Consider the following 26098-nt stretch of genomic DNA (forward strand, 5'->3'; position numbering starts at 1 on the left):
CAGCCACATTGGTAATTTTTATTTTTACGTTAAGGCCTTACTTTATGCCAGTCTGGCTTAGGTTGCAATCCTCCTGTTTGTGCTTCTCCATGTTGCTGGGGTAATAAACATACCCACTATGCCCAGTCATTGTGCTTTCCCTGTAGCATAGATAACAGATAACTACACCCAGCCATAGGTTGAAAAAGAGCCTCAGGAACTTCATTTCTTTTGGGCTGGCCTTGAATGACAGTCTCCTGATTTTTACCTCCCAAGTAGCTAGGAAGCACTTAGATTTTGAATGTATTTTCTGCCTGAACAATACATTTATGTCTGTAATAAAGGGCCAGGCACTGGTGGCCTGTAATGCCTGTAATCCTAGCTATTAGGAGGCTGAGAGCCAAAGATGACAGTTCAAAGCCAGGCCAGGGAGGAAAGTCCGTGAGACCTTTATCTTCAATTAGCCACCAAAAAATCGGATATAGAGGTATGTCACCAGTGCCAGAGTGCCAACCTTAAGCAAAAAAGTTGAAGGACGGCACCCAGGTCCTGTATTCAAACTCCAGTACTGGAAAAAAAAGAGGTTGGGGGCAATGTTAAATGCCCACAGTGAGTCAAGTCTGTGATTGCTTTGAACACTATTTTGTTAATCCTGAGGCCAAACCTATAAATTATTAGTGTCCTCATAGCTAAAGAAGCAGAGAATTGAAGAGGTTAATGAGACAGGGGCACAAAGACAAGACCATTAGTCAAATCTAGAGCACAGAATCACAGCCCTAGGTCCTACCTCTTATCCCCACCTACAGTGTCTTCTCAGTAAAGCTCAGTATTTCAGATTCTTAGTGAGGATGACTATGAAAGCTTAGCCTGATGACAGTGATAAAAGCAGGAGACCTACAGCAGGTGTGGTTGTACATGCCTGTAATCTCAGCACTCTGGAGGCTCTCTAGGAAGACCCTGTCTCAAGCAAAACTGAACATTTCAGATGGGACCGGTGAAAGAAACAGGGTGAGCACTGTCCCTCTCTCAGTGTCACCCTCTTGAGTTTCTGGCTCAGCCGAGGCTTCTGTGCCACTTTACCAAAAGGGAGTCAACTTCTTTCAGGTTGTTTTCTGAAGCCCTGTGTCCACCAGGGCCATACTGACCAGGGCTCCCTGCTGACTCCCTTCCCCCCCGTCCCCCATCACCAGCAGGTACTCTACCCTCCTCTCCCTGCCCCGCCTGAAGCCCTGGGAGGCCGGCCGCTACTCCTTCAGGGCCCGGAACGCAAGAGGCTGGAGCGCGTTGACCTTCAACCTCACCCTGCAATGTGAGTGATGGGCTGGGGCCAGGGTGTGGGCACCCCTCCATCTCAAGGCTCCAGATGAATTGGGAGGGAGGGGGAAAGCAGGCCCAGTCAGGAGAGGGACCCTGGCCTCTGGGACTGATCTCTTCCTCCCTCGCCCTTCCCCTCCTGTCACCCTCAGATCCTCCCGAGGTCAGTGTGACGTGGGCCCGCATCAATGGCTCCAATATCCTCTTCTGTAATGTCTCTGGGTACCCTCAGCCCAATGTGACATGGCTGATGTGCCGGGGCCACACAGATAGGTAAATGGACTGCTCTCTCTACTCGCATGGGCTCAGGAGGTGGGCCAGGGTAGGGATGGGGCCACCAGGAATAGGAGAGGTAGCCCTGAGCGACCTCCTGTTGGCCCTAGATGTGAGCGAGCGCAGATGCTGCAGACCTGGGAGGACTCAGAACTCAAGGTGCTGTACCAGGAGCCCTTTCGCAAAGTGATCGTGCAGAGCCAGCTGATTGTTGGGGCCTTCCAGCACAATACGACCTACGAGTGCAGGGCCCACAACAGCGTGGGCAACAGCTCTGAGACCTTCAGGGCTGTCACCTCAGGTAGGCCTCCATCCTTCTCCCTTGCAGCCAAGGTAGACATAGGGGGAGGGTCCTGGGATCCAACTCCCTCCCCACCCACAACAAGGGAACCAAGGCCAGAGCTCCAATTTGCAGCAGATGCAAGTGATCCTGAGTTCTACCTCTCTGGTCCATCCCAGGGTCCTCTTGTCCCAGGAATCCTGAGGCAGCAACATGGGGGAGTCTGACTCAATCAGAGGAGAGTGATCAGGAGGGAAACTCAGGGAAGTCCAGAGAGCACAGTCTGGAACAAGCTGGCCCCTTAACTCACCCCCTAATTAACACGTACTGCCTTTGCTGTGCATCAGGTCTCAGGCACACTTGGTCTCTGTTTCTTCCAGGCCACAGCATTCACAGACCTTTAATAACCTGGTTTCAGCCCTCATTCTATGTCCTTACGGAGGCTCTCTGGTCACAGAGGGAACAGGGAGAGTCATGGCTCAGAGATCATGTCACTCACGTGCCCCAGCCATTGGCCTTGGAGCAACTACAACCAGGCCCTTTGCACTCTGATAGCTGTGGTACTTAACTCTCTTGCAGCTGCTTGCTGTGTAAAAGCCAGTAGGGTGGGGCTGGGAAGGTGGCTCAGTGGTAGAGTGCTTGCCTGGAATGCATGAAGCTCTAGGTTTGATTCCTCAGCACCACATAAACGGAAAAAGCCGGAAGTGGCGCTGTGACTCAAGTGGTAGTGTGCTAGCCTTGAGCTGAAGAGCTGAGGGACAGTGCCCAGGTCCAGAGTTCAAGTCCCACAAATGACAAAAAAAAGCCAGTAGGGTGCTTGTCACTTATACTGTGCCGTGCCTTGAGCTGGGCAGGCATTGTCATTGTTTTTTTTAAATCGTCATGGGGTTTGAACTCTAGGCCTGGGTGCTGTCTCTGAGCTCTTCAACTCAAGGTGAGCACTCTACCACGTGAGCCACAGAGCCACTTCCAGTTTTCTGGTGGTTAATTGGAGATAAGAGTCTCATGGACTTGCCTGCCACACCGGCTTTGAACCAAGATTCTTAGATCTCAGCCTCCCGAGAAGCTAGGATTACAAGTGTGAGCCACCGGCACCCAGCTAGGACAGGCACTGTCTTAATGACCTCTCACCTCCCAAGGCGGTCAGTCCTATCTCTCTTCCCATTTGGGACATGCTAAACCTGAACTTCCGAGAGAAATCATGCATTCAGTGTTCCCCAGAATGAGATTTGACCTGGGAGTCCAATCTGGCTTAGCAACAGAATGAAATTGTATCTTTCAAAACACATCAAGAGAACTCAGGCTACCAATACAAGCAAAAGCAGAGACCCCCAAACCCATACCCTGGCTCAGAGACCTTTCAAGACCTGTTTATTACCAAAGGCCATATGGGGACACTCCAGGAAGTTACATGAGATGTAACTTCCAGAAGTCCGTCTGAGTGCCAGAGGCAGAGGTGGTGGCCCCATCACTAGGGGAATGGGCACACCTTGGTTGAGCACTAGGCCATATTTTTTCACTGGCAGCCGCTGGCACTCATTACTCCTGTGGTCTCTTCTAGACCCAGCAGGCTGGGGCTCTGGATGGAGCTTGGTGTGGACAGCCAGCTGGCAAGGTCACCTCCCTGAGGTCTGTGTGAAGCTTCATTCACACAAGTGTTTAATGAGCACCTACTGTGTTCCAGACAGCTAGCTGGCCTGGTGTCAGTGAGGGGAGGGGACTTGGTGGTCCCTCTGCCTTCTCCATCTTCTGGTCTGTCCCTCCAGAATCTGTTGTGAAGCCCCCCGAGGGGTCCCTCTTCATGCCGGTGGTGGTCTCCTGCCTGGTTGTCATGACCTTCCTGCTGCTGCTGCTCTTGTACAAGTACAAGCAGGTGAGCTGGGACAGAGGGGGCTGGACGGACAGAGGGGGCTGGACAGCCAGACGAGGTGGACACCACCAGGCATGATCCACCCTCCTCAGTTTCCCTTTTTGTATGGTGGGCCCAAGGTGACTTTGTGTGTGTGTGGGGGGGGGTGCACGCTTGCATGCATGTGAAATCAGGGTCTTATACTATCATTTCGCTTTTTTACTCAGGGCTTCCACTCTACCACTTGAGCTATACCTCAACTTCTGGTTTTTTGCTGGTTAAATGAAGTAAGAGTCTCCTAGACTTTTTTTTGGGGGGGGTCCGGTCGTGGGGCCTGAACTCTGGGCCTGGGCACTGTCCCTCAGCTCTTCAGCTCAAGGTTAGCACTCTACCATTTGAGCCATAGAGCCACTTCTGGCTTTTTTCTTTTTGCTTATGTGGTGCTGAGGAATTGAACCCAGGGCCTCATGCATGCAAGGCAAGTGCTCTACCACTGAGCCACCTTCCCAGCCCATTCCTAGACTTTTTTTTTGGCCCAAGCTGGCTTTAAGCCTTGATTTCTCAGATCTCAGCCTTGGAGTAGCTAGGATTACAGCCATGAGCTACCAGTGCCCAACTGGTCTCTCCAAGCCTCTGTTTCTCCATTGTAAAGTGGGTTCATCACAGCAGACTTACATGGGAGTCTTGGCCTGCGGAAAGGACTGGCAGAGCTCAGTGGTAGGGCCCGTGCCATGGACACAGGGGGCAGTGAGCTGGGGACCCGATTAGCTCACGCCTGGTAGGGTTGGATGGGTCTGAGGTTGGCATAATCTCCTTGACAACCACCCAAAGTGGTTGTTGGGTGCTGCTCGCCACCTCCAGATCCAGGACTTCCTCACTCTGGCGACCCCGTTCCTTCCCCAGAAGCTGGGTGCTTCTCCAAAACTCAGAAAACTATCTCCCAGTGCCCTTCAGAGCAGCCCTGGGCTGCCCAGTAAGCCCTGTAGAGGTCCCAGAGCCCTGTAGTCCTTCCTGCCTGGGCTGACCACCTTCCTTGGCTGTGGTCTCTCTCCACAGCCCCATCATTTTTTGTGTGCTCCTCCTGAGGCCTGAACTCAGGCTCTACGCACAGTCCCTGAGCAGCTTCTTTTGCTCAAGGCTAGCACTCTACTGCGTGAGCCATTGTTCCACTTCTGGCTTTTTGGTGATTCATTGGAGATTCGAGTCTCTCAGGTTTGTCTGCCAGGGCTGGTTTTGAATTGTGATCATCAGAGCTGTCTCCTGAGTAGCTAGGATTCCAGATGTGAGTCACCAGTACCTGACCCTACAAGGTCACGTTCAGAATATGTACTTCCAACCACCCTCTGATTTCCCAGCCAGGAGGCTCAACTGGCCCCTGAGTTCCCCACCAAGGCCAGGTACACACTTGCCCCCTAGGCTGCCCTCCTCCTCGACAGGTTCTTCAGCTTGTCCTGGCTGATGTGCTCCTATCAAATCAATTATCTCCCTGCCTTGGGGCCTGTGGGGATTGGGCCTGATCTGTCACCACTACCTTGGTCCTGTGGTGGAAGGCTTGTTTCTCTCTCAGAGCTGAGTCATCACCACCTGTGCTTCAGAGAGGCTCCAGGAGAAGGAGAAAAGGGCAGGAGTCAGCTGGCCACAGGGAGGAAGACTCAAAGAGGGAAGGATGGTAAAGAGGAGGCCCGACAGGAAAGCCACTGGAGAATCTAGGATTCTTGCCAGCCCTGAGCTCTGAGGAGGACAGGGGATAGCAGAGCTTCCAGAAGGATGGTCTGGAGGCAGATCACCCACCCTATGGAACCAGCTGCCTGACAGGGAGAGTAGCTGGGACTTTGGCCATTTCCATCCCCAGAAGGAAGTTAGGGGTGGGCGTGGGGCTTAGGCCCCTGTGTACCCGCTAAATAGAATGACGCATGCGGATTGTCTGGCCTGGCTTACAGGCAGTGCTCATGAGGCACTGCTGCTGGCTATTGCTATTCCTGGAATCAGAAAATCAAGCCCAGAGCCCCAGGCAACCCAGCCCATGGGTGACACAGGGATGGGGGGGGGGTGGGAGGTGTTTGTGCAGAGAGAGGAGGAAGATAGGACTCCTGACACAGGCAGGAGAGTCAGGACACAGATGTGAGAATCTAGCCAAATTCTTCTTCCTCCCTCAACCTGTCCCACACCACTGGACCCCTGCCCAGTGGGAGGGAGAGGTGTGGAGGGAGCTGACTCAGCCCAGCTGTGGAGGGCCGAGGGGGGGGGAGAGGGGGGGGCAAGACAAGAGAAGCAGAAGTGGTTCAAAGCCACAGAGGCTCCTGGAGCTGGAAGTAGCAGGAGCGGTCAGAGAATTCCCCTCCTTAAGCCCTGTCTGGTGTTAGGGTTAGAACATCCCCAACCATCCTTGGAGACTTAAGAAGTTCCTCTCTGTCGCATTTCAGATTCTCCTCGCAAGCCATCATGGGTGTTCTTAAGTTTATCTGTGGCTAGCCCTTCTGAATCAGGGCCCAGAAGTCCTTCTTAGTGTCTAACTTAGTGCAGTCTTTTCTCCCAAATTACCAACTGGAAGCACCTTCCCATGGTTATCTAGAATCTTTTTCTCTTAACCTGGCAAGACTTGAATCCCTGGGCGACCTGCTTCCCACCTGTTCACACACTGTTAGCTTCCCCAGCTGCAGTACCAGCAGCTAAGCCCAGCCCAGCCAGTCCCTGTCCCTAAGGCCTGGCTGGACAGAAAGTCCATCAAGGCCTTGCTGTCCTCCAGCACACCAGCCCGGCTTGTACTTTTCTGAACACTTGGTTTTCCCTCTGCACTTCTTATGGGTAGCCATCAGCATGATGCCCCTGTGCAGTTACCCCTGGAGCAGGAAAAGGAGAGGCAGCTGTTCCTCTTGCCTAAGCCCCACCTTCTGGCTCTGCCACCTGCAAGCAGCATAGAGAATCCAAGGAGGAACTGGCATCAGCTGGAAGCCCCTTGTCTACTGACCTTCAAGTCTTGGCAATATCAAGTCAGATGACTCCGCCCCTGCACACATCCTTGTGCCTCCCCTTGGAGTTAGAAGGGAACTCACCTGATCACCACCATCATAACCTTCCAGCCTCTGGAACCTTCCCTCATCTTCTCTAAGCTACCCTCATGTCCTTCCGGTCACCTGAACTTACCAGGATCATCTCTACCTCAAGGATACAGCATGTGCAGCCTTGCTAATTATCTTCATGGACTTACTTGAAAATGTTTTACCTTGTTAAGAACTGAAGTCCTTTCTTAGCTACTTCCCTACAAACTACATAGGCTAAGAATTTGTGTTGCTCTGTTGGGAACAGATGCTTAGGAAAATACCTGGATGAAACCATTGTTTAGCCCTCAAAAGGAAGGGTATTCCAATACACGCTATAACATGGAGGAACTCTGAGGACATTATGCTAAGGGAAGTAAGCCAGTCATAGAAGACAGATATGACATGGTGCTATTTGTAAAAAGTAACCAGAAGACAAACATTCATAGGCACAGAAAGTAGAATGATAGCTGTGGATGACTGACAGGAGGGAATGAGGGGGGCGGGGCATTGTAGGTACAGAGCTTCAGTTTTGCGAGAGGAAAGGATGTTTGGAAATTGGTTGCAGAGCAATGGAAATGCAACTTAATACTACCAAATGTCTGCTTAAAGACAGTGAAGATACATTTTATGTTATATATATTTTACTGCAACTAAAAATAAAAACATGGTTGGGAGGGTAGCTTGGCTGGAAGAGTGTGTTTAGGATAGGTGAAGACCAAGGTTCAATCTGCAACATGCAACACCCCCCCTCCAAAAAAAAAAAAACTATTTGGATAAAAGAATGGATGAATGGGTGGAGGATGAGTGGGTAGATCTGAAGTTCTACTGTCCTTCCTGCCTGGGGAGTTACCAACTTATCAGCAATATCAAGACCCTCAGAAGTTATCTGGTCCAAGGTCTTCAACAAACAGATAGAGAAACTAAAGCCCCCACAGAGGGTAACGGGGCAAGGACTGTGCCCTTGAGAGGTCATGACCCTCTCTGCACAAAGAGGGCCGCACTCAGAGCCCTGCACCCAGACAACCTCAGCTTCCCAAGGTCAGACTCAGAAGCCCCCACCAGACCAGCTTCTATCTGCTTCCTCCCTCCTTTTGCAGAAACCCAAGTACCAGATACGCTGGAAGATCATTGAGAGCTACGAGGGCAATAACTACACCTTCATTGACCCTACCCAGCTGCCCTACAATGAAAAGTGGGAGTTCCCTCGCAACAACCTGCAGTTTGGTGAGATAGGGTGTCAGCTCCCACATGCATAATAGTGGGTCTCCTGGGGACTGTGGCGAGCCTGTAGACTTCGAGAGAGAAGGCTCTGGTGCCCAGGGACCTGAGGGATCTATGTGTGTGACAGGTAAGACCTTGGGAGCTGGCGCCTTTGGGAAAGTTGTGGAGGCCACAGCCTTCGGTCTGGGCAAGGAAGACGCTGTCCTGAAGGTGGCTGTGAAGATGCTGAAATGTGAGTGTGGGGGGGGCATGAGGAAGTGGGAGCAGGGCTAGACAGTGTGCATGATGGGGGTGGGCTGGCCCTGGCATCTCAAGAGGTACCATGCACATGGTCAGCCCGTTGAACCCGGGGGACAGGGCGCACATTTGGGGGTGCCTTGTGGAGGTCGCTCTCAACTTCTGGCTGAGGAGAGACTTCTGCTTGAGCCCCAGGCAGGCAGGCATGGAGGGCCATAGTCTGGTTGTAGCTTGACTCTCTGGCACCCTGAGACCAGCTTAGTAACAGGTGCACCCCTTGTCTCCCTCTGTCCTTCTCATCTGTGCCTGCACTCTTCCTTTCTCTCCATTTGTATTTGGATCCTCCCGGATGCCATTCCCCACTGCTCTGCAATCCGGCCCCTCAACCAGCCACGGCTCATGCTGACGAGAAGGAGGCCCTGATGTCCGAGCTGAAGATCATGAGTCACCTGGGCCAGCATGAAAACATAGTCAACCTCCTGGGAGCCTGCACCCATGGAGGTGAGCACTCAGTGGGTACAAGGTCTCTGGGTAACTGAGGGCTCTAGAGGACTGAGACCTATATTGTCCTTCTCACCTGTGGGTTCCAGGAGAATCCTTCCTTAGCACCTCCTACTTTCCTAGGCCAGACTCCTAGGCTTGGCAGGAGCTGCTCATTTGTCCTGCAGACAACTCTTTGTTGCTCCAGGCCATGCTTCCTAGACATCACTGAGCACACTGAACAAGGAGATAAAGGAACAAAATTCTGAGTATGCTTGTAGAGGGTATGACTGTGGACTGGAGACCTCCCTTTTAGGACACCCCATACAAAGATGCTTGGACTCTCCACAGGGACCACCGAGCTGTCCTGGACTCCAAGCTACCTCCTGCTCTTCATTACATCAGCTTTCCCTATGTCAAACATGCCTGTGATACTAGATACTCAGGAGGCTGAGATCTGAAGATTGAGGTTCAAAGTCAGCCCAGGCAGGAAAAGTCTATGAGACTCTTCTCTCTATCAAAAAGTCAGAAGTGGAGCTGTGGCTCAAGTGGTAGAGAGCCTGCTTGGATTGAAAAAGTTAAGCAAAAACATGAGGCTTTACATTCATGCCCCAGTACTGGCACACACAAAAAAGAGGTGGAGAGAAAGGGGAGGGGAGAGGAGGAGAGGGAAGGGAAGGGATTATGAGGTCAAAGATTTTTCTTTTTAGATGATGATGATGATTATTTACTTAAGAGAGATGGGTTACTGAGGCATGAAAAAACTTGCTCAGAGTCAGGATTAGAACTCGTGTGTGCTGACTTCCAGGCTGGGGCCTCATGGCCTCCAGCCTGTGCTGCTGTTCCCATGGGGAACAGGGCCAAGGGCCACATTCTCCTCACATCACACTTCTGGCACTTTAGGCCCTGTCCTGGTCATCACGGAGTACTGTTGCTATGGGGACCTGCTCAACTTTCTGAGAAGGAAGGCTGAAGCTATGTTGGGACCCAGCCTGAACCCAAGTCAGGACCCTGAGGGGGAAACCAGCTATAAGAACGTGCACCTGGAGAAGAAATACATCCGCAGGTAGTACTGGGGCAAGGGATAGGAAGGAGATCAGGATGGGGAGGTGTGGCCCAGGTCTGTCTGCCCAGCCAGCTCCTATCTGTGCCATAAGGAGTAGCCATTCCAGGCTTTACAACAACCTTACATATTCTCATCATTGGACAAACATGTGAGCACTTACCACGTTCTAGGATTGTGGAAGGCCAAGGTAGGCAGTTCAAAGCCTGGTAGAGATGTGTGTTCACAAAGTCATTTCTTTAATGTTTATAAAAGATCAACCCAAGCCAGGCACTGGTAACTGACACCTGTAGTCCTAGCTATTCAGGAGGCTGAGATCTGAGGATCAGGGTTCAAAGCCAGCCAGGCAGAAAAGCCCATGAGACTCTTATCTCCAATTAACTACTAAAAAGTTGAATGTGGAGCTGTGGCTCAAGTAGTAGGGTGCTAGCCATGAGTAAAAAAAACTCAAGAGACAGGGCCCAGGCCCTGAATTCAAGCCCCAGAACTGGCAATCACAAAAAGCCAACCTACACTCTGCAAACGCAGCACCTGAGGGGGTCACATGGGTGCTTCAGAGCACCCAATCCCCCATTTCACTCAGGAGTAGCCAACCTTAGCACCCTAGCCGAGTCCTAGCTGTACAAGAGGCAAAACAGCTCCAGTCTGCTGGAGTCTCCAGTTCCACAGACAAGCCATCAGGGTGGAACTCTTCAGGATATTTCTGGTAGGCTCTGTCATGTCTGTGACATGGTTTCTGGAAGCCATCCAGAGGTAGATGGGGAACAAGAGAGAGGAACTGGCAAGTTTCATGTTACAGAGTGCAGCCTGAGCCAGAATTTGGCTCTCTTGGCTTCAGGTCTAGTACTCACCTGCCACATTGCTGTTTGGAGGACTCCATACTGGAGCCTGGTGCAGTAGGGACAGGACCTGAATGGGAGAGGGTATATAATGCTTTTATCTTAGGCAGCTGCCAAGTCGTAGAGGAACAAAAGAAGAAGGAGGCCATTTTTCATCCTGTGCTCAAAAATGGGGACCTGGCGAGGTCTGCTTCCTCTTCTGATTCTCAGAAACCTCTCTGAGAGAGCAGCACACACTGGATCATCCTTTGCCAGCTGGAATCTTAGGCAGATCATATAAAAAATACCTGGCCAGAAATAATAGCTCAAACCTGTAATCCTAGTTACTTGAGAGACAGAGATCAGAGGATCATAGTTTGAGACCAACTCAAGAAAAAAAGAAGTTCATGTCAGGTGTACCTATCTTCCCCAGCAACATGGGAGGCACGAGGAGGAGGATCAAAGCTCAGGACAGCCTGAACATAGAAAAGCAAGAAAAAGGGGTTTGGAGCATGGTTTACATTATTTTTTGTTTTTGCCAGTCCTGGAGCTTGAACTCAGGGTCTGAGCACTGTCCCCAAGCGCCTTTTTGCTCAAGGCTAGCACTCTACCACTTGAGCCACAGTGCCACTTCTGGTCTTTTCTGTTTATGTGGTGTTGAGGAATCAAACCCAGGGTTTCATGCATGCTAGGCAAGCACTCTACCACTGAGCCACCTTCCCATCCCATAGCTCAAATTGTTGAGTGCCTGCCTATCAAGTGTGAGGCCCTAGTGTAGCTGAAAAGGAAAATGAAAAAAAAAAAAAAAAAGAACTGGCTTCCATCTTCAAATCTGCAGACTGGGAAAGCACTCAGAATGAGTCCTAGGCTGTGCTAATGGAGAAATATAGTTCCTAGAACAAGAAAGGGGGTTGTGCCATAGCTAGATCATGAACGAAACTTCAGCTTCTCTTTCTGAGAATTCTAGGCTAGGGGCATTGTCAAGGTCACATCTCCAGTGCAGAGGGGCAGAAAGTGAGCCATACAGAAATTAGACATGGCTGGCTGGTTAGAAGCAGCAGGAGCTGTTCAGGATCACACAGTACTCCTCCAGTTACCTTCCACCTAGGTACCTAGGGAAGTACCTAGCATTCCTGGGTGCTGTCAGAAAAGACACATTTCAGGCTCCACTTGCTCAAACTTGCTGAGTCAGAATCTATATTTTATGGAAATTTCCAGGTGATGAGTTAGTTTAAGAAGCTCTCCTCTGAGAGTGAGGGAAGAAGTGACATTGTCCAAAAGGAAATGCACTGTTTGCCTGACTTAGGTGTTCTGTACATCACTTTTATAAGAAAAAAAAAGCTCTCCTTTAGAACCAGAGCTTTAAAGCTCCCAGTTTCTGAGAAGCACTGAGGGTGGTCTGGGCAAGGAGAGGGTTAAAGTTCCTTGGATTCAAATGTGAAGCAAAGGGTAAGAGCTGCCATCTAGAAAACATGAAAAAGGGGCCTAAAATATGGTCCCATTATATCAGGGCTGTGGCTGGGAAGAGTGCCAACTTCTTTTGGTCCTTGTGAACTGAGCAAGGACCAAGAGGAGCAAAATTCTAGGGGTTCACTGACCTTAGGAGCAGCAAAGAATAGACAAAGATGGAACAGCTGGAGCTCCAGCATTGGCAATGGCCAAGTGGCAGTGGACACTCAGGCTATGGCAGCGGCTTCCCTAAGAAAGGGACACTCATGTTGATGTCTAGGTCCCTCTCCTTTTCTACTGAATGGTTAAGAAAGTTCATGGGGTGGCTAGAGGCCAATCTCTGAACTGGCCAGCACAGTAATCAGGACTGACCACCTCCCAACCCTCTCTTCTATGTAGGGACAGTGGCTTCTCCAGCCAGGGCATGGATACTTATGTGGAAATGAGACCAGTCTCCACTTCTTCAAATGACTCCTTCCCTGAGCAAGGTGAGGAGGGAGCAGGACCAGGGCAGAAAGGGGCTGCTGGGAGTTGGAACTGAGGTCAGGGAAGGTAGGAGTGTGGTGAGACTACTCTGATATCTCTTCCCACCCCAGATTTGGACAAGGAGGAAAGTCGGCCGCTGGAACTCTGGGATCTGCTCCACTTCTCCACCCAAGTGGCTCAGGGAATGGCCTTCCTGGCTTCCAAGAATGTGAGTCAAAACCATCCAGGGTTCAAGTCCCTGGGGTAGAGGGACTGGATGAGTGAGGATAAGGGGAGAAAGGGAAGACATGGAAGGGGAAGGGAGGAGCAAAAGTACAGAGGAGAGCCAGGTATCAACACACAGCGTCTAGGTGAGAGAAGGCAAGAAATAGGTGTGCCCCTAGTCTGGGCATACCTGTTTTCCTGGTGTGGCCCAGCAGGGTACCAGTTCCTTCAATAGGCTTTATCCACTCATTTTTACTCAACAATGTGAGCAACACTGTCTCCCCTAATGAAGCACATGGTCCCATAAGTGGAAGCAGACCTTCATGAGCTGAATGTATAAAACGTAGTCAGTCCAGGAACAAACGCATGCTCAGGGATTGGGAGGTGGGACCACAGCCTTACAATAGACTCAGGAGGCAATGATGGCTGGCTGTGCTGCTTGGTGTATAACCTTAAGCAAATAAACTCCCTGAGCCTTGGTGTCTCTTCCTGTACCAATACGCACAATCCCAGAATTGTGTGAAGGTAAAACTGGTTTCTAACGTGTACAACTTGCCTGCTCAGGGAAGGGCTCCCCACAGCAGGGCCCTGCAGGTGGCAGCTGCTATTAGCAATGGGATGGGGTGAGACTGCTCAAAGCACAGGGGGCTGGCCGACTGCCCAGCTCAAAGGCAGCTCTTCCTGCCCAGCAACAAATGAAGGGCTAGAAGGGCAGTGGAGGCAGGTGATGGCTTCTCAACATTAATGGACCATTTTAAATTTTCTCAGGTAAGCTTGGGTAGTTCAGGCTAGAGAACTAAAAGACTGCATTCTCCCTCAGTGCATCCACCGTGACGTGGCAGCGCGCAATGTGCTGCTCACCAATGGGCACGTGGCCAAGATTGGAGACTTTGGGCTGGCTAGGGACATCATGAATGACTCCAACTACATTGTCAAGGGCAACGTGAGTGCTGCGTGGTGGTGGTGGTAGTGGGCTGGGTTGGGGCAGAGGCCCGAACCATAAGTGATGGAGACTGTTGTGGCAGGCCCGCTTGCCTGTGAAGTGGATGGCCCCAGAGAGCATCTTTGACTGCATCTACACTGTGCAGAGTGACGTCTGGTCCTATGGCATCCTCCTCTGGGAGATCTTCTCACTGGGTGAGTGGCTGGGCCAGTTAGGCCTAGTCTGAAGCTCTTCTTCCGTTACACTGATATCTTGTGCCTCATGTAGGAAAAGTCAAGGATGCCCAGTGGCAGTATTAGAGCAAAGATGTGCAGGAATGAAGGCCAGGTGTGAGGGTTAAGCCAGCACTGCTGCTCCTGAATAGGTCTGACAGGCTTTCCAGTGCTAACACACATCCCCTCTGGGCTCTTCTCCCATCCATCTCTGCTTATGCAGTTGTCACTACTATTACACCTTTGTCCCTTAAAACTTCCATGCCCTTGAAGATGCAACTGAGTATGAGACTCAAGGTCCTGGACTGCTCTACCAGCCTCTTCATCTGGCATTGTGCCCACTCTGGACACACAACAGACTTGGCTCTGCCACAGTCCAAAGCCTGTACTGAATTCCTGTGTGGTGTGGAAGGCTGCCACCTCCCAAAGCCTGTGCCAGTTGCAAGAGATGATATCTAGGAAGCACTGGGTGGGAACAGCTGTGTTCTATGGCCATGGTTTGGTAGGTCGTTCACACACACCTGAGTGTGGGTGGGCATGGGAAGACAAATGTGATTTCTTACACGATCCTTGCCTTTGCAGGACTCAACCCATACCCTGGCATCCTAGTGAACAGCAAGTTCTACAAATTGGTCAAGGATGGATATCAAATGGCCCAGCCTGCGTTTGCCCCAAAGAACATGTATGTTAAGGGTCCCCAGAGAGGGGAGAGGACACCCAGGCATGGTTTGGAAGAGGATGGAGGGGTGTGCAACCCTTGTGTTTGTCCAGAACGCTCCAAGGCAGGCTTCATCTCCCCCACAGTAGACTGTAAAATAAGCTTCTGTCTCCACTCCATCCCAGGTAGTATAGGGGACCATTCTCAGAAAAGGGTCTGAACTGGGTCTCATCTTAGTCTAGATGATGGATCTTTTCTTCTTTTTGCCAGTCTTGGGGCTTGAACTCAGGGCCTGGGCGCTGTCCCTGAGCTGCTCAAGGATAGCACTCTCACTTTTCTTTTACCCTGAGGATACTAAATGGCTCCATCTGTCAAGAGTGATGAAATATCCTTTTGTGAGGGCTACTGTATGGATCAGGAGGAAGCATGCTAAGGATTTAGGTTTACACTAACCTTTTTTGGAGCACTAGGTATAGAAACCAGGACTTTGTATATGCTAGGCAAGTGCTCTACCCAGCCTCTAAGCAGCTCCTCTTGGACTAGCTTTGGGGACCTCCGCTTAGTAGGCATCTCCTGGGATGTACAGTCCCCAGACCTAAGAAGTTTCACATATGCTACCTGTCTGTCTTCAGATATAGCATCATGCAGGCCTGCTGGGATCTGGAGCCCACCCAGAGACCCACCTTCCAGCAGATCTGCACCCTCCTTCAGAAACAGGACCAAGCACACAGGAGAGAGCAGGTGAGTGGCTGGGCAGGCTGGCTAGCAGACTCCACTACACCTTGACTGAGACTCACTGTCCTTGGTCCCTTCTCATCTCAGGATTACGCCAACCTGCCAAATAGTAGCAGCAGTAATGGAGATGGTTGTGGCAGCAGCAGCAGCAGCAACAACAGCAGCAGCAGCAGCAGCATGGAGCCTGAGGAGAGTGCTAGTGAGCACCTGGCCTGCTGTGAGCCAGATGCTGCCCAGCCACTGCTGCAGCCCAACAACTACCAGTTCTGCTGAGGCAGTGAGGGCCAGCGCACTGCTCTTCTCCTCCAAGCTTCAACTCCCCCAATGGGTAGGGCAACATGGGCAAACACACGGAACTCTGCCCTGGCTCATTTCACTCAGCTTGGTCCACTCTGAAACTTTGGAATTTGAGGAGTCCAGAAGATGAGACGCCCAATTCCCAGAGCCTAGGCCATCACTGCCAATAAGGGGCTGAGCCCCTCATACCTGTTCTCTTGACTTTGGCCTCGTATTTGCTGTGTCAACTATTAGACCCCAGGTCACTGGTGGCCTTGTTCCCACTTCTAAGAACCCCACCCCTAGTTCCCTCATGCCTTCCTGGAAATGAACTGACTACCTACAAGTCCCCAAGAACTGCCCTAATATTGAGATGACCAGGCTGCCTGGGGCTGAGCAGTCTGGAAGTGGTGCAATTGCCTACCCTGACCACGTAGAGCACAGCCCAGATACCTGCAGCCCACAGGCCCCTTGGAGCAAGATGTCTCAATTCTAAGACTCTTAACTAGTTCTCTGGTCTCTGCCTATGGCCTTCCTTCCTCAACCCTACCCCACCCTGGACCTGGTAGTGCTATAATGAACCTAGTGGCAGCTAGAAGTGTGTGTGGAGGGCATTCTGCCAAGATCCCTGTCAATCTGGGTTAGAAGGCAGAGGGCCGTGGTATGTGGCCAGCCACGCCACTCAAGAAGCATGTGTTCCCTTAAGTTGACTCATACAACTAACAGTCATGCTTCCGGATTTTTTTTTTTTTTGTCAACATTAAACTAACAGCATTAATATAGCAAGCCTCTGGTTCTTTGTATACCACGACACCAGTGATTGAGATTTCCCTATCACTTGCTGTTCCCTTTGACAGAGCAGCTCAGTCCTCCAGAGCTCAACCACACTGCACCCCATACAATGCACATAGAACTGGCTCTTGTGTCATCAAAACCAGATAATTTAATAAACTTTATTCTCATGGGGGCAGGAGGAAAGGGGAAAAAAAGCCACCTACTCCACTCCGCTCAATAAATTAAATAACATTCGGCCAGTTCCTGGGCCCTAGCAAACCATGGGCACTTGAGCCAGTCCTGCTGTTTCCTTTCAGCCCTGTCTGCTTCCCCTTCACAGAAGGGAGTTTTTCTACTGTTGCCAGGTTATGTCACAACCATGGGCCACATCCCCAATGTGGTGAGGGTCCCAGGGTCCAGAGAATGCAGGGCGCAGCAGCAGTGGCCAGGGAAAGGAGGAAGGGGGTAATCTTCCCTAAAGCTCAGGGCAGAGGATAGTCCAAGAAGACAGCTGTGGCTGACTGTTCCACCCCTCCTCAGCTTATCCCAGAGGTGGGTGCAAAGAGATCTAGACAAAAACGTACTCCTCTTTGGGGAGCAGTCAAGAACCCAAAGGGACCTCTGGAGTGAATGAGGCCATAGAGGCCCTAGTCAAAGGCAATAGGCTCAGGAGCTAATGTGGCTGGAGACTGGGAGCAGGGAGTACCTGATGGGAAGGGCAAGCTCAGAGTCCTCCCTGACCTGCCCACTTGGTGCCATCTCCTGCCTAGCCTGCCCCAGGCCTTCCTCTCTGACCCACAGTACAGCCAAGGAACCAGCTGTCTCCCTCCCTCCCCTAAACACATTGTATCCCTTATATGCTCTCTTGGGGCTAGACAGGGGGTTCCTGGCATCTGCCCTGAGCCCTGGAGAGTTGAGAAGCAAAGACCCTGAGCCCTGCTATGCTCAGGAAATGGAAGCTCTTTGGTCAGTCCCAGCAGTCAGAGGCCCTTTCCCACCAGTGACTGCTTCTGCAGGTGCCTGGATAGGGATGCCTTGGGCAAGGGCCCTATTATGGCTTGAGATGGTGCAGTCTAAGTGACAGCCTGGCTTACTTAGTTGCGGTGGCCACCTCCTCTTCTCCACCCTCCTCCTCTGTCTCTGTCTTGATCTGAGCAACCCCAAGGCGGTAAAGGGTATCACGAATGACCACCTCGCCTGGCTGGCAGCTCTGGACTATGTCATGGATCTGTCGGTTGACAATCTCACGGCTGGTGAGGAAGTCTATGAGGCGATTGTAGAGGTAATAGTGGGTGGCATTGTCAAAGGCAATGGGCCGCTGGCGGACACTGTTTGGCTTGCTGTCCACAGTAGAGGCCAGGATGCTTGTATAGGGTGCCAGCTCAGGACACAGAGACAAGGAGTGATGTCCAGCACTGGGGTCACTGGGACTGGGCTGTGTGCCTGCATGAACAATACGTCGCGTGGGAGTCTTGGTGACTGGGTGCTGGATTGAGTGCTCAGCCTCTATCACATCCACAGAATAATGCTGGTCCAAGAGCTCAGGACAGGACACACTCTAGAAGAGAGATGCAAAGTCTTTTTTTACAAGAGGGAACAACACAGGTAGGACCTGTGTGGTGGGTGAGAGAAAACGCCGTGGTGTCAGCCAGTCCTGCTCATATCCCAGCGTCCCTATGACACCCCTCCCCCTTGCATCTCCCCATCCCCATTTCCATTTCCTCAAAAAGAACAGGGACAGAAAATCAGTTATGCTTAAAGCCGAAGTTGTACCTAAGCAATATAGGCAGGAGATGAGTGGGAGGAACTGGCTGTGAGGGAAGTATAGAAAGCCAGGAATGATGATAATGATGTTCCCTCCAAAGCCAAGCCAGAGGCTTTCACCTCCCACTTCCTATCTCCCACCATGTACCCTGACAAGAGTGTTATCTTCTCTTCTACCTACTATATCAACTCCAATGCCTGCCAGCAAAGGCCTTGTAGTATGCATGCCTCTGGTAAGAACTATTGCCTAGTCCAATGTACCAAGATATAAAAATAAGGGTTCTATCACTGTTCTATCACTGTTGCTGTGCAACCCTTTCTAGGCCTTACTCTCACCTTTTAACAAAAAGGATTAAAGATTAGTGGCTGCTAGACACCAGCTGCTCACACCTGTCATTCTAACTACTTAATAGGCTGAGATCAGAAGATGGTGCTTTGAGGGCAGCTCAGGCAAAAAAGTCTGTGAGCCCAAAGTGGAGCTGTGGTTCAAATGGTAGAGAGCTAGCCTTTAGCAAAAAAGCTAAAAGATAGCAGTCAGGTCCCAGGTTCAAGGCCCAGTATCAACACACACACATATACTGAAGGTACACATATATTCTCTCTCTCTCTGAAGGTTAAAGTAGGGCGTGGTGACTCACTTCTGTATTCTAGGGAGGCTGAGATCTGGAAGACCACAGTTCAAGGCTAGTCTGGATAAAGGTTTGTTAAGACTTTCCCTGATAACCTAGACCTGGGCACAGTGGGCACATGCCTGCCATCCTAGCTAGGTGGGAGCTGAGATCAGGAGGATTGTAGTTCCAGGCCAGTCTAGTCAAAAGAGTTCACAAGAGTCATTCTCAATGAAGAAGCTGATGGACTATACCTGTCATCCCAGCTATGGTGAGAATCATAAAAGGATTGTGTGTCAGATAGCCAGCAGTTTGAGTTCCTATCTTGGACCAAAAAAAAAAAAAAAAGAGGAATTACAGTCCAAGGACAGCCCAAGCAAAGAAGTTCTCAAGACCCTTTTTCAAGCCATAGCTGGGCAGGGTGGCATGTGCCTGTTATCCCACCATACATGGGAGGCTGAGATCGGAAGGTTCGTGCTTTCACACTAGCTTGAGCAGAGATGTTCTTGAGACACCCATCTCCACCAAGGGAAGCAAGACTGGTTACTTCAGTGAAAGCTGGGCACTGGTGGTACATGTCTATAATCCTAGCTGATCTGAGGATCACAGTACATAGCTAGCCTAGGCAGCAAAGTCCATGAGACCCTCCAATTAACCATCAAAAAGCTGGAAGTGAAACTATGGCTCAAGTGGCAGAGTGCTATCCTTGAGTAATGAAACTCAGGGACAGTGCTCAGGCTTTGAGTTCAAGCACCAGGATCAATACAAAAACCAGGAAAAAATAGGTCTGGAGGTGTGGCTCAAATGGTAGAGCACCAGCCTAACTAATGCAAGGTCCTGGGTTCATACATCACCTTTCTCCTTTAAAAAAAAAAAAAAGACAGTGTGTTCCAAGGCTGGTCAGGTGGCATTCTTCTAGCTTACGTGGAAGGCAACTTTTTAATACAAGGCACCTCAGGCATACTTAATGACCTGATTTGGCCTCAAACAGTGACTAGTACATATAAAGTTTTAGAGTAAATGTTGATTCCACTGTATCAGGACAAAATTCGGGTGGAGAAAAAGGATGCTAGAGATGGTTTCAAGTCATGTCTTGGAAGATGGGACATGGTCAGACTGAGAGATTCATTCCATTACTTTAGGTAGTCACTTACCACTGGTGGCTCTGTAGGGCTAGAGAAACAGCCCTGGTTCCTTCCCCACATTTGGCTGGTCAGCTCCGGGTAACAGAGGTCAGCACACAGAGCCACTGGGGTGGCGGTATCTACCACATAGACAGGCGGCCAGTGGCGAGAAGAGGCAAGAAGATCCACATGATCACGAGCACTTTCACCTCGAACAAGATACTTGGAGCCGCAGACCACCTGGGGGTAGATGGGAGGACCATCCAGTATGACATAGCCCAAAGACATTCCTGAGAAGCTCTGCTCTGCCCAGGGGGCTGTGAGCCTCTCAGACATAGCTCCTGTATCATGACATGACCTCATTCCCTTTTCGGTCAGGTCGTCCTCACATACCCTAGTGAGCTAAGCCTTGGCTGAGACACCCCACTTACTCAGTACTTGTTAACAGTACTGGATTTTCCATCCATCCAGACTTTGCAGACCTACTCTGTTATCAGGTACCAACCTGTCTCAGAACTACCCTAAGATCTCCCCTGTCCATATCCTTCTACAGACACCTGATGTGATTGTCCAGATTAAAATCGGACCATGACAATAGTACCCCAAGCCCCACTCAAAAAGTCCCTCACTACCCTCTGAATCAAACCCCTGTGGGGAATCTTGTTGTCCCTCTGTTGGGGACCACTCCTTCCTGTCTCTTTACTCCTTCCTATCTTTAAGCCTCAATCTTCTTTGGATGCTTTGTGGACAGTAGGTCTTCTTTATTACTTTCTATTCTCAAGCCCTTGGTTCCTTTAGAGTCTAGTATCACAAGTCTATAATGGTCCCCACTAAAGCAGAAAGGAATGAAACACTTGTTGCTCACCCCTATACCCTTACCAGTGACCCGGGCCCCATAAATGCACATTGCTCCATGACTCTGGCTCCTTCTCCAGGCCAAAGGATGGCACCTGACTCACCTGGACAGTTCCTTCCTAGGCTGCATAGCAAACAAAGTCCCAACACCCAAAGCATAGCTGGCTCATTCAGATCCTCTGTGGGCAGTTTAATATGAGCAAATTTACCCCAAGTACCTCCTTACCTGATGAGGGCACATCTTGTAGATTTTACCCCCTGTGAGATGAGGTGGGGGTTGTCTAGCTCTGGCTCCATTTTGTACAGATTCATAGAGGGCCAAAAAGGAGAGGCAGAGCTGATCCTAGAAAGGAAGGACAAGATTGTGAGCACAGGAGTGTATGCCAAGGGCTAGGTCTAGTGTAGATCAGCACACACTCACTCCAGACTCAGACAAAGGATCAACTAGGCCAGACTGGGCCTTAGAGGCCCACCAGCCCAACCTACTATAGGTATATCTAGGCTTGGCAGGCTTCACAAGCATAGGATCACAGGCAAAGCCAAAGAGACAGACCAAGCTGCCAGACAGCCTGGAGCCTTCAACTCTTTAGAAGTCAGAGAAATCTTAAGGAAGTTAATATATGAATCTGAACTTGAAGGAAGTATATTTTCAATGGCACAGAAAAGTGAACGAAACTAGTATGTGAAGTCCCTCAACTTGTCTAGATGTATAACAACAGCTACTTCAAAAAAACCTGAAAAACAGACACTGTACATTCTTTTTAACAGCTTCATGAAATTAGTATTTATTTTAATTAAAAAAAAAAAACCTAGGACAACTCAAAACATAAAGCTAGCTCCTCCAAGGTCAGGTATAGTAAGGGCAGAAAGGACTCCCTATCCTAGCGTCTAGGCCCACAACTTCCAACAGGACAGACTGACTAGAGGCCAGGGCCTCACATGCATGTCACAATCTGATCGTTACTATTTTCCCAGTCATCCCGGATGCCATCCTCACTCTGTCCAATGCAGGTGCCCCATTACAAGTGTGTTCATATCCTGCTTGGAAAGACCAAGTAGCCAGCCCACAAAGCCTATCCACTGGCACCTCATACACTCACCCTGGAGTCCTCTGCTCTATAGGGAATGCCACATTGCTTCAGCAGGTGCTGCAGTTCATGCTCACTGTAGGAGCCAAGCTCTTCAAGCTTACAGGTGCCTTCCTGGAGCAGCCTCACCAAGGCACTGCCATTGCCTACAAGAGATAACAATGCTGGTGGGAGGGGCTGTCATCAGCCACCAGAGGTAGTTTTCCACACCTGAAAATAAGAATAAAAGGGCTGGGTCTACAGGACACTAAGCAATGGAATTCAGCTCTGCACTGAGAAAAGTGCACGGCAGGCCTATGACATCTAAAGATAGCTGAGCTCTGGGAATTGGAACATGGCCTGGGATACCCAAGTAGATACCCACCATACAGACATTAAAAAAAAAACAAAACTCTAAAAGTAGCTGGGTGCCAATAGCTCACACCTGCAATCCTCGCTACTCAGGAGGCTGAGATCTGAGGATTGTAGTTTAAAATCAGCCTGGAAAGCAAAGTCTATGAGATTCTCATCTCCAATTAACTACCAAGAATGTGGAAGTGGAACTGTGGCTGAAGTGGTAGAATGCTAGCCTTGAGCACAAAAGTTCAGGGACAGTGCCCAGGCCCTGAGTTTAAGCCCCAGATCAGCGTGTGCGTACACACACACACACACACACACACACACACACACACACACACACACACACACACACACACACACACACACACACACACACACCCCTCCCCCCACTAAAATGGGTTAATGTTTAGTCTTCTGTTTTTGAGAACTAAGAGCTCAGATGCTCAATATACCTGCAACAAGAAAGGCAGTAGGTATCATTTTAAAATGCCCTCTTTAAACTATGCTCCTGAACCAAACAACAAGAAAGGCAGTAGGTATCATTTTAAAATGCCCTCTTTAAACTATGCTCCTGAACCTGACTAACCAGAGAAGTTACTGTATAGGCGACCTAAAAAAAAAAAAGAACAAGGGGCTGGGAAGGTGGCTCAGTGGTAGAGTGCTTGCCTTGCATGCATGAGGCCCTGGGTTCGATTCCTCAGCACCACATAAGCAAAATGAAAAAAGTCGGAAGTGGTGCTGTGGTTCAAGTGGTAGAGTGCTAGCCTTGAGCTGAAGAGCTGAGGGACAGCGCCCAGGCCCAGAGTTCAGGCCCCACGACTGGACCAAAAAAAAAAAAGAAGAACAATTCCTGGGCTGAAGGTAGAGTTCAGTGTTAAGAGTGATTGTTCAGTGTATAGGATACCTTAGTATCTAATGTTATGAAACAATGTTTGAGAACCAGTGATCACAGAATATGAAGTACTTAGGAAATCAACATAACAGGTCATGTCTAGATTTTTTAAATAAAGCAGAAAATATAGCATACTGCACTTTGTAAAAATAAAGCTTTCAGTTACAGAAAGGATATCATTCTGGGTCATGATACAAAACATATTTCTTACTGTGAGCTACACTTAAAAATACACTTAAAAAGTAGAAAGCTACCAGCCCTTATCAGGTCAATAACCTAGGACTGGATAACTTTACTGCATACTTTTTGTAGATGCACCAAGGGGCTTGAGGCAATAAAGGGAATTTGTAGGAGGTGACACCACTGCCAAGTGGCATGGCTAAGAATCAAACCCTACTTGTTAGAAACCTATGCTCTTCACAGCTAATCCAGTGCTGCTTACTCAGTGTATCAACACACCAGCTGAAAAATACCTGAAAGATCAGTTTTGAAGGCAGATTCCTTGGCCTCCCCCTATATTTTCTCAATGAAAGTTGCTGGGGTTGGAGCCTTATCACCAACATTTTGATTTTTCAAGGCATCTACTACTCAGTGTAGTGTATTCTAAGAAGCAGTGAGGTGTGTGCCTATTCCATATACTATGGCCGGTAGCCTCTCAAAACTGTGCATTGTGACTTTCTTCTCTCAGGGATTTTGTCACAGATGTCACTGTCTCGTAAGGTAAGAATCTTTTAAGTAGGCCAACATACTCTGTCTCTCTCCCCGTCTTGTCTCATCATGGACAAGATCCCAGATTCTTGACCGAGACTTTCTCTGATACGCATCAGCAGCCACCAGGTGGCCTTACCAGGTGCTGGCTGCACATCCAGGTTTTTGTCTTTCTCAGTGTTGACAACCACAGCTCCTCTCATGAGTGGTGGAAAGAAGGGGGCAATAACAGAGGCATCAAACTTGGTGATAGGGATGCTGGCAGGGAACGCCACCTGCTCAATCACCTCTGTTTCCATTGTGGCCCAAAAGTCTTCCACATTTACTTCACTGGAGCCCAAGAATTCAGGCCAGGTGAACTAAAATATCAAGATAAGAAAAGATTAACTGTAGCAGCCACAGAACATTAGCAACAAATAGTCTTCTCCCCTTCTTTACACACAGGAAGTGGAGGGTTGGCAAAGGGCAGGATTCTGACAGCTGTGTACTGCAGGGCACCCCTGAATTTGAATAACTCAGTGTTCAACTGTTTCTTTGTTCCCCATCACAGCAATCAGCCCCTTTTCTTCTCTCTCTTTATTCCTATCACTTCTATTTGCAAGGAAAGAGAGCTACCATTTGAGTACCTGTTATGTACCAGCAGTTAGCTTTTTACTTAACTACTAATAAAGAAGTCTGGGTAAAGCCAAAAGTAAAACTACTAGAGCCAAATACAGAACAAGTATGTGAATGTAGGTCTGGTTTCACAGTTCAAGCTCCAATTCCTGTGACTGGTTGGCAAGAATCACCAGAATTCTATTTGGTGAATTCTGTCCACCTTCCAAAGCCCTGTGGATTTGTTCCTCCCTTTAGAAGGCCCTCTACTCCAAATAGCATTTATCTATTACAAGCATCTACCACTCATACCAATTTTTCTTTCCTTTTGTGCCAGTCATAGGGCTTGAACTCAGGGTCTGGGCACTATTCCTGAGCTCTTCTGCTCAAGGCTAGCATTCTATCTACCACTTGAGCCACAACACCACTTCTGTTTTGTGGTTAATTGGAGATAAGAGTCTCATGGACATTTCTACCCAGGCTGGCTTTGAACCGTGAGCCTCAGATCTCAGCCTCCTGAGTAGCTAAGGATTACAGGCATAAGCTACCAGCGCTCAGCAGCCTGTTTGGGGTCAGTTATGGGGCTTGAACTCTGGGCCTGGGTGCTGTCTCTCAGCTCTTCAGCTCAAGGCGAGCGCTCTACCATTTGAGCCATAGCACCACCTCCAGTTTTCTGGTGGTTAATTGGAGATAAGAGTTGCACGGCTTTGAACCGCCATCCTCAGATCTCAAGATGCCTCATGAGGATCTAGGATTACAGGCGTGTGCCACCAGTGCCCAGCTTCAGCAGGCCATTTTTTACACTTAATAAAATAAACATTTTATTTCTCCTTCAATATGTATGTTGGTGATCTGCACTGATATATCTTTTTATTACTATGTATGAGCTACACAAGGTAGGATTTCACTGTAACATTTTCACATATCTATACGACTTAATTCAAGCACTGATATATTTTCTAGTATTGAGACAACCTGGCACTTTTAGTGACTCTCTAGTCACTGTTTAAGTCTTTAAAATGACCCATGTGATCCTATAATAGGGCCCAGCCTCCTGTGCTTCTAAACCTTGTAAATCCTACCATTCCCTGTAGCACTCTCTGGCCAAATTAATTTCTTTGATGTCCCTAAACTTGCCCAGCCAGAATGCCCTAGAGCCCACTCTCGCTACTCCTTCTGCCTGTACAGTTCCTTACCAAAGTTCCATGGGTTTCATATCTCTATTCAAATGCTGCCATCTCAGAGACCGTCCACAACTAACCTCGCTAACAGGAATGCCCTTTCACCCATACTGCTCTCTCCTCATGCTGCTGTACAGCATGCATTCCCTACCTGACATATTTGTTTCCTATCTGTCTCACCCAAACCAGAATCTAACTTCTATGAGTACAGAAACTATTGTTCTTTCATTAAAAAAAAAAAAGTTTTTAAATTTTACTACTATTTCCCAAGAGTCCTAAAAGTGCTAGGGATAAGAGTTGAATTTCTGTTGTAGAGCATATGATTAGTATATCCAAGGCCCTGGGTTAAATTCCTATGCATAAGTATTTTAAAAGTACATCTCAATATATCTGATGAATGAGTAAATAAATACACAAATCCTCTTTTCTTCTGTTTTCCCCATATAAAATCTTGAGCTGCAGGGCTGGGAAGATGGCTCAGTAGCAGAGCGCTTGCCTTGCATGCCTGAGGCCCTGGGTTCAATTCCTTAGCACCACATAAGCAAAATGAAAAAAGTCGGAAGTGGTGCTGTGGCTCAAGTGGTAGAGCACTAGCCTTGAGCTGAAGAGCTGAGGGACAGCGCCCAGGCCCAGAGTTCAGGCCCCACAACCGG

The 26098-nt window shown here is 49.4% G+C and overlaps 2 protein-coding genes across 2 annotated transcripts in view; one reads left to right on the forward strand and one right to left on the reverse strand.

The window, feature by feature from the left end:
• Csf1r (colony stimulating factor 1 receptor) overlaps positions 1-16300 on the forward strand; it is a 28254-nt gene extending 11954 nt beyond the window's left edge. Inside the window, exons 7-21 of the mRNA XM_013025555.1 lie at positions 1170-1288; positions 1446-1566; positions 1677-1867; positions 3613-3719; positions 7834-7960; positions 8085-8189; positions 8585-8695; positions 9578-9740; positions 12404-12492; positions 12601-12698; positions 13515-13637; positions 13720-13831; positions 14432-14531; positions 15140-15248; positions 15330-16300. Coding sequence (XP_012881009.1) covers positions 1170-1288; positions 1446-1566; positions 1677-1867; positions 3613-3719; positions 7834-7960; positions 8085-8189; positions 8585-8695; positions 9578-9740; positions 12404-12492; positions 12601-12698; positions 13515-13637; positions 13720-13831; positions 14432-14531; positions 15140-15248; positions 15330-15515 — 1861 coding nt within the window. The 3' untranslated portion in view covers positions 15516-16300. The remainder of the gene's footprint in view (positions 1-1169; positions 1289-1445; positions 1567-1676; positions 1868-3612; positions 3720-7833; positions 7961-8084; positions 8190-8584; positions 8696-9577; positions 9741-12403; positions 12493-12600; positions 12699-13514; positions 13638-13719; positions 13832-14431; positions 14532-15139; positions 15249-15329) is intronic.
• Hmgxb3 (HMG box domain containing 3) overlaps positions 16258-26098 on the reverse strand; it is a 54784-nt gene continuing 44943 nt past the window's right edge. The window contains exons 11-15 of the mRNA XM_013025486.1: positions 23810-24029; positions 21744-21877; positions 20870-20986; positions 19819-20028; positions 16258-17850 (exon numbers count right to left, since the gene is read on the reverse strand). Coding sequence (XP_012880940.1) covers positions 17383-17850; positions 19819-20028; positions 20870-20986; positions 21744-21877; positions 23810-24029 — 1149 coding nt within the window. The 3' untranslated portion in view covers positions 16258-17382. The remainder of the gene's footprint in view (positions 17851-19818; positions 20029-20869; positions 20987-21743; positions 21878-23809; positions 24030-26098) is intronic.

This window comes from Dipodomys ordii, unplaced genomic scaffold (genome assembly GCF_000151885.1).
Source record: "Dipodomys ordii isolate 6190 unplaced genomic scaffold, Dord_2.0 Scaffold85, whole genome shotgun sequence".
NCBI classification, from domain to species: Eukaryota; Metazoa; Chordata; class Mammalia; order Rodentia; family Heteromyidae; genus Dipodomys; species Dipodomys ordii.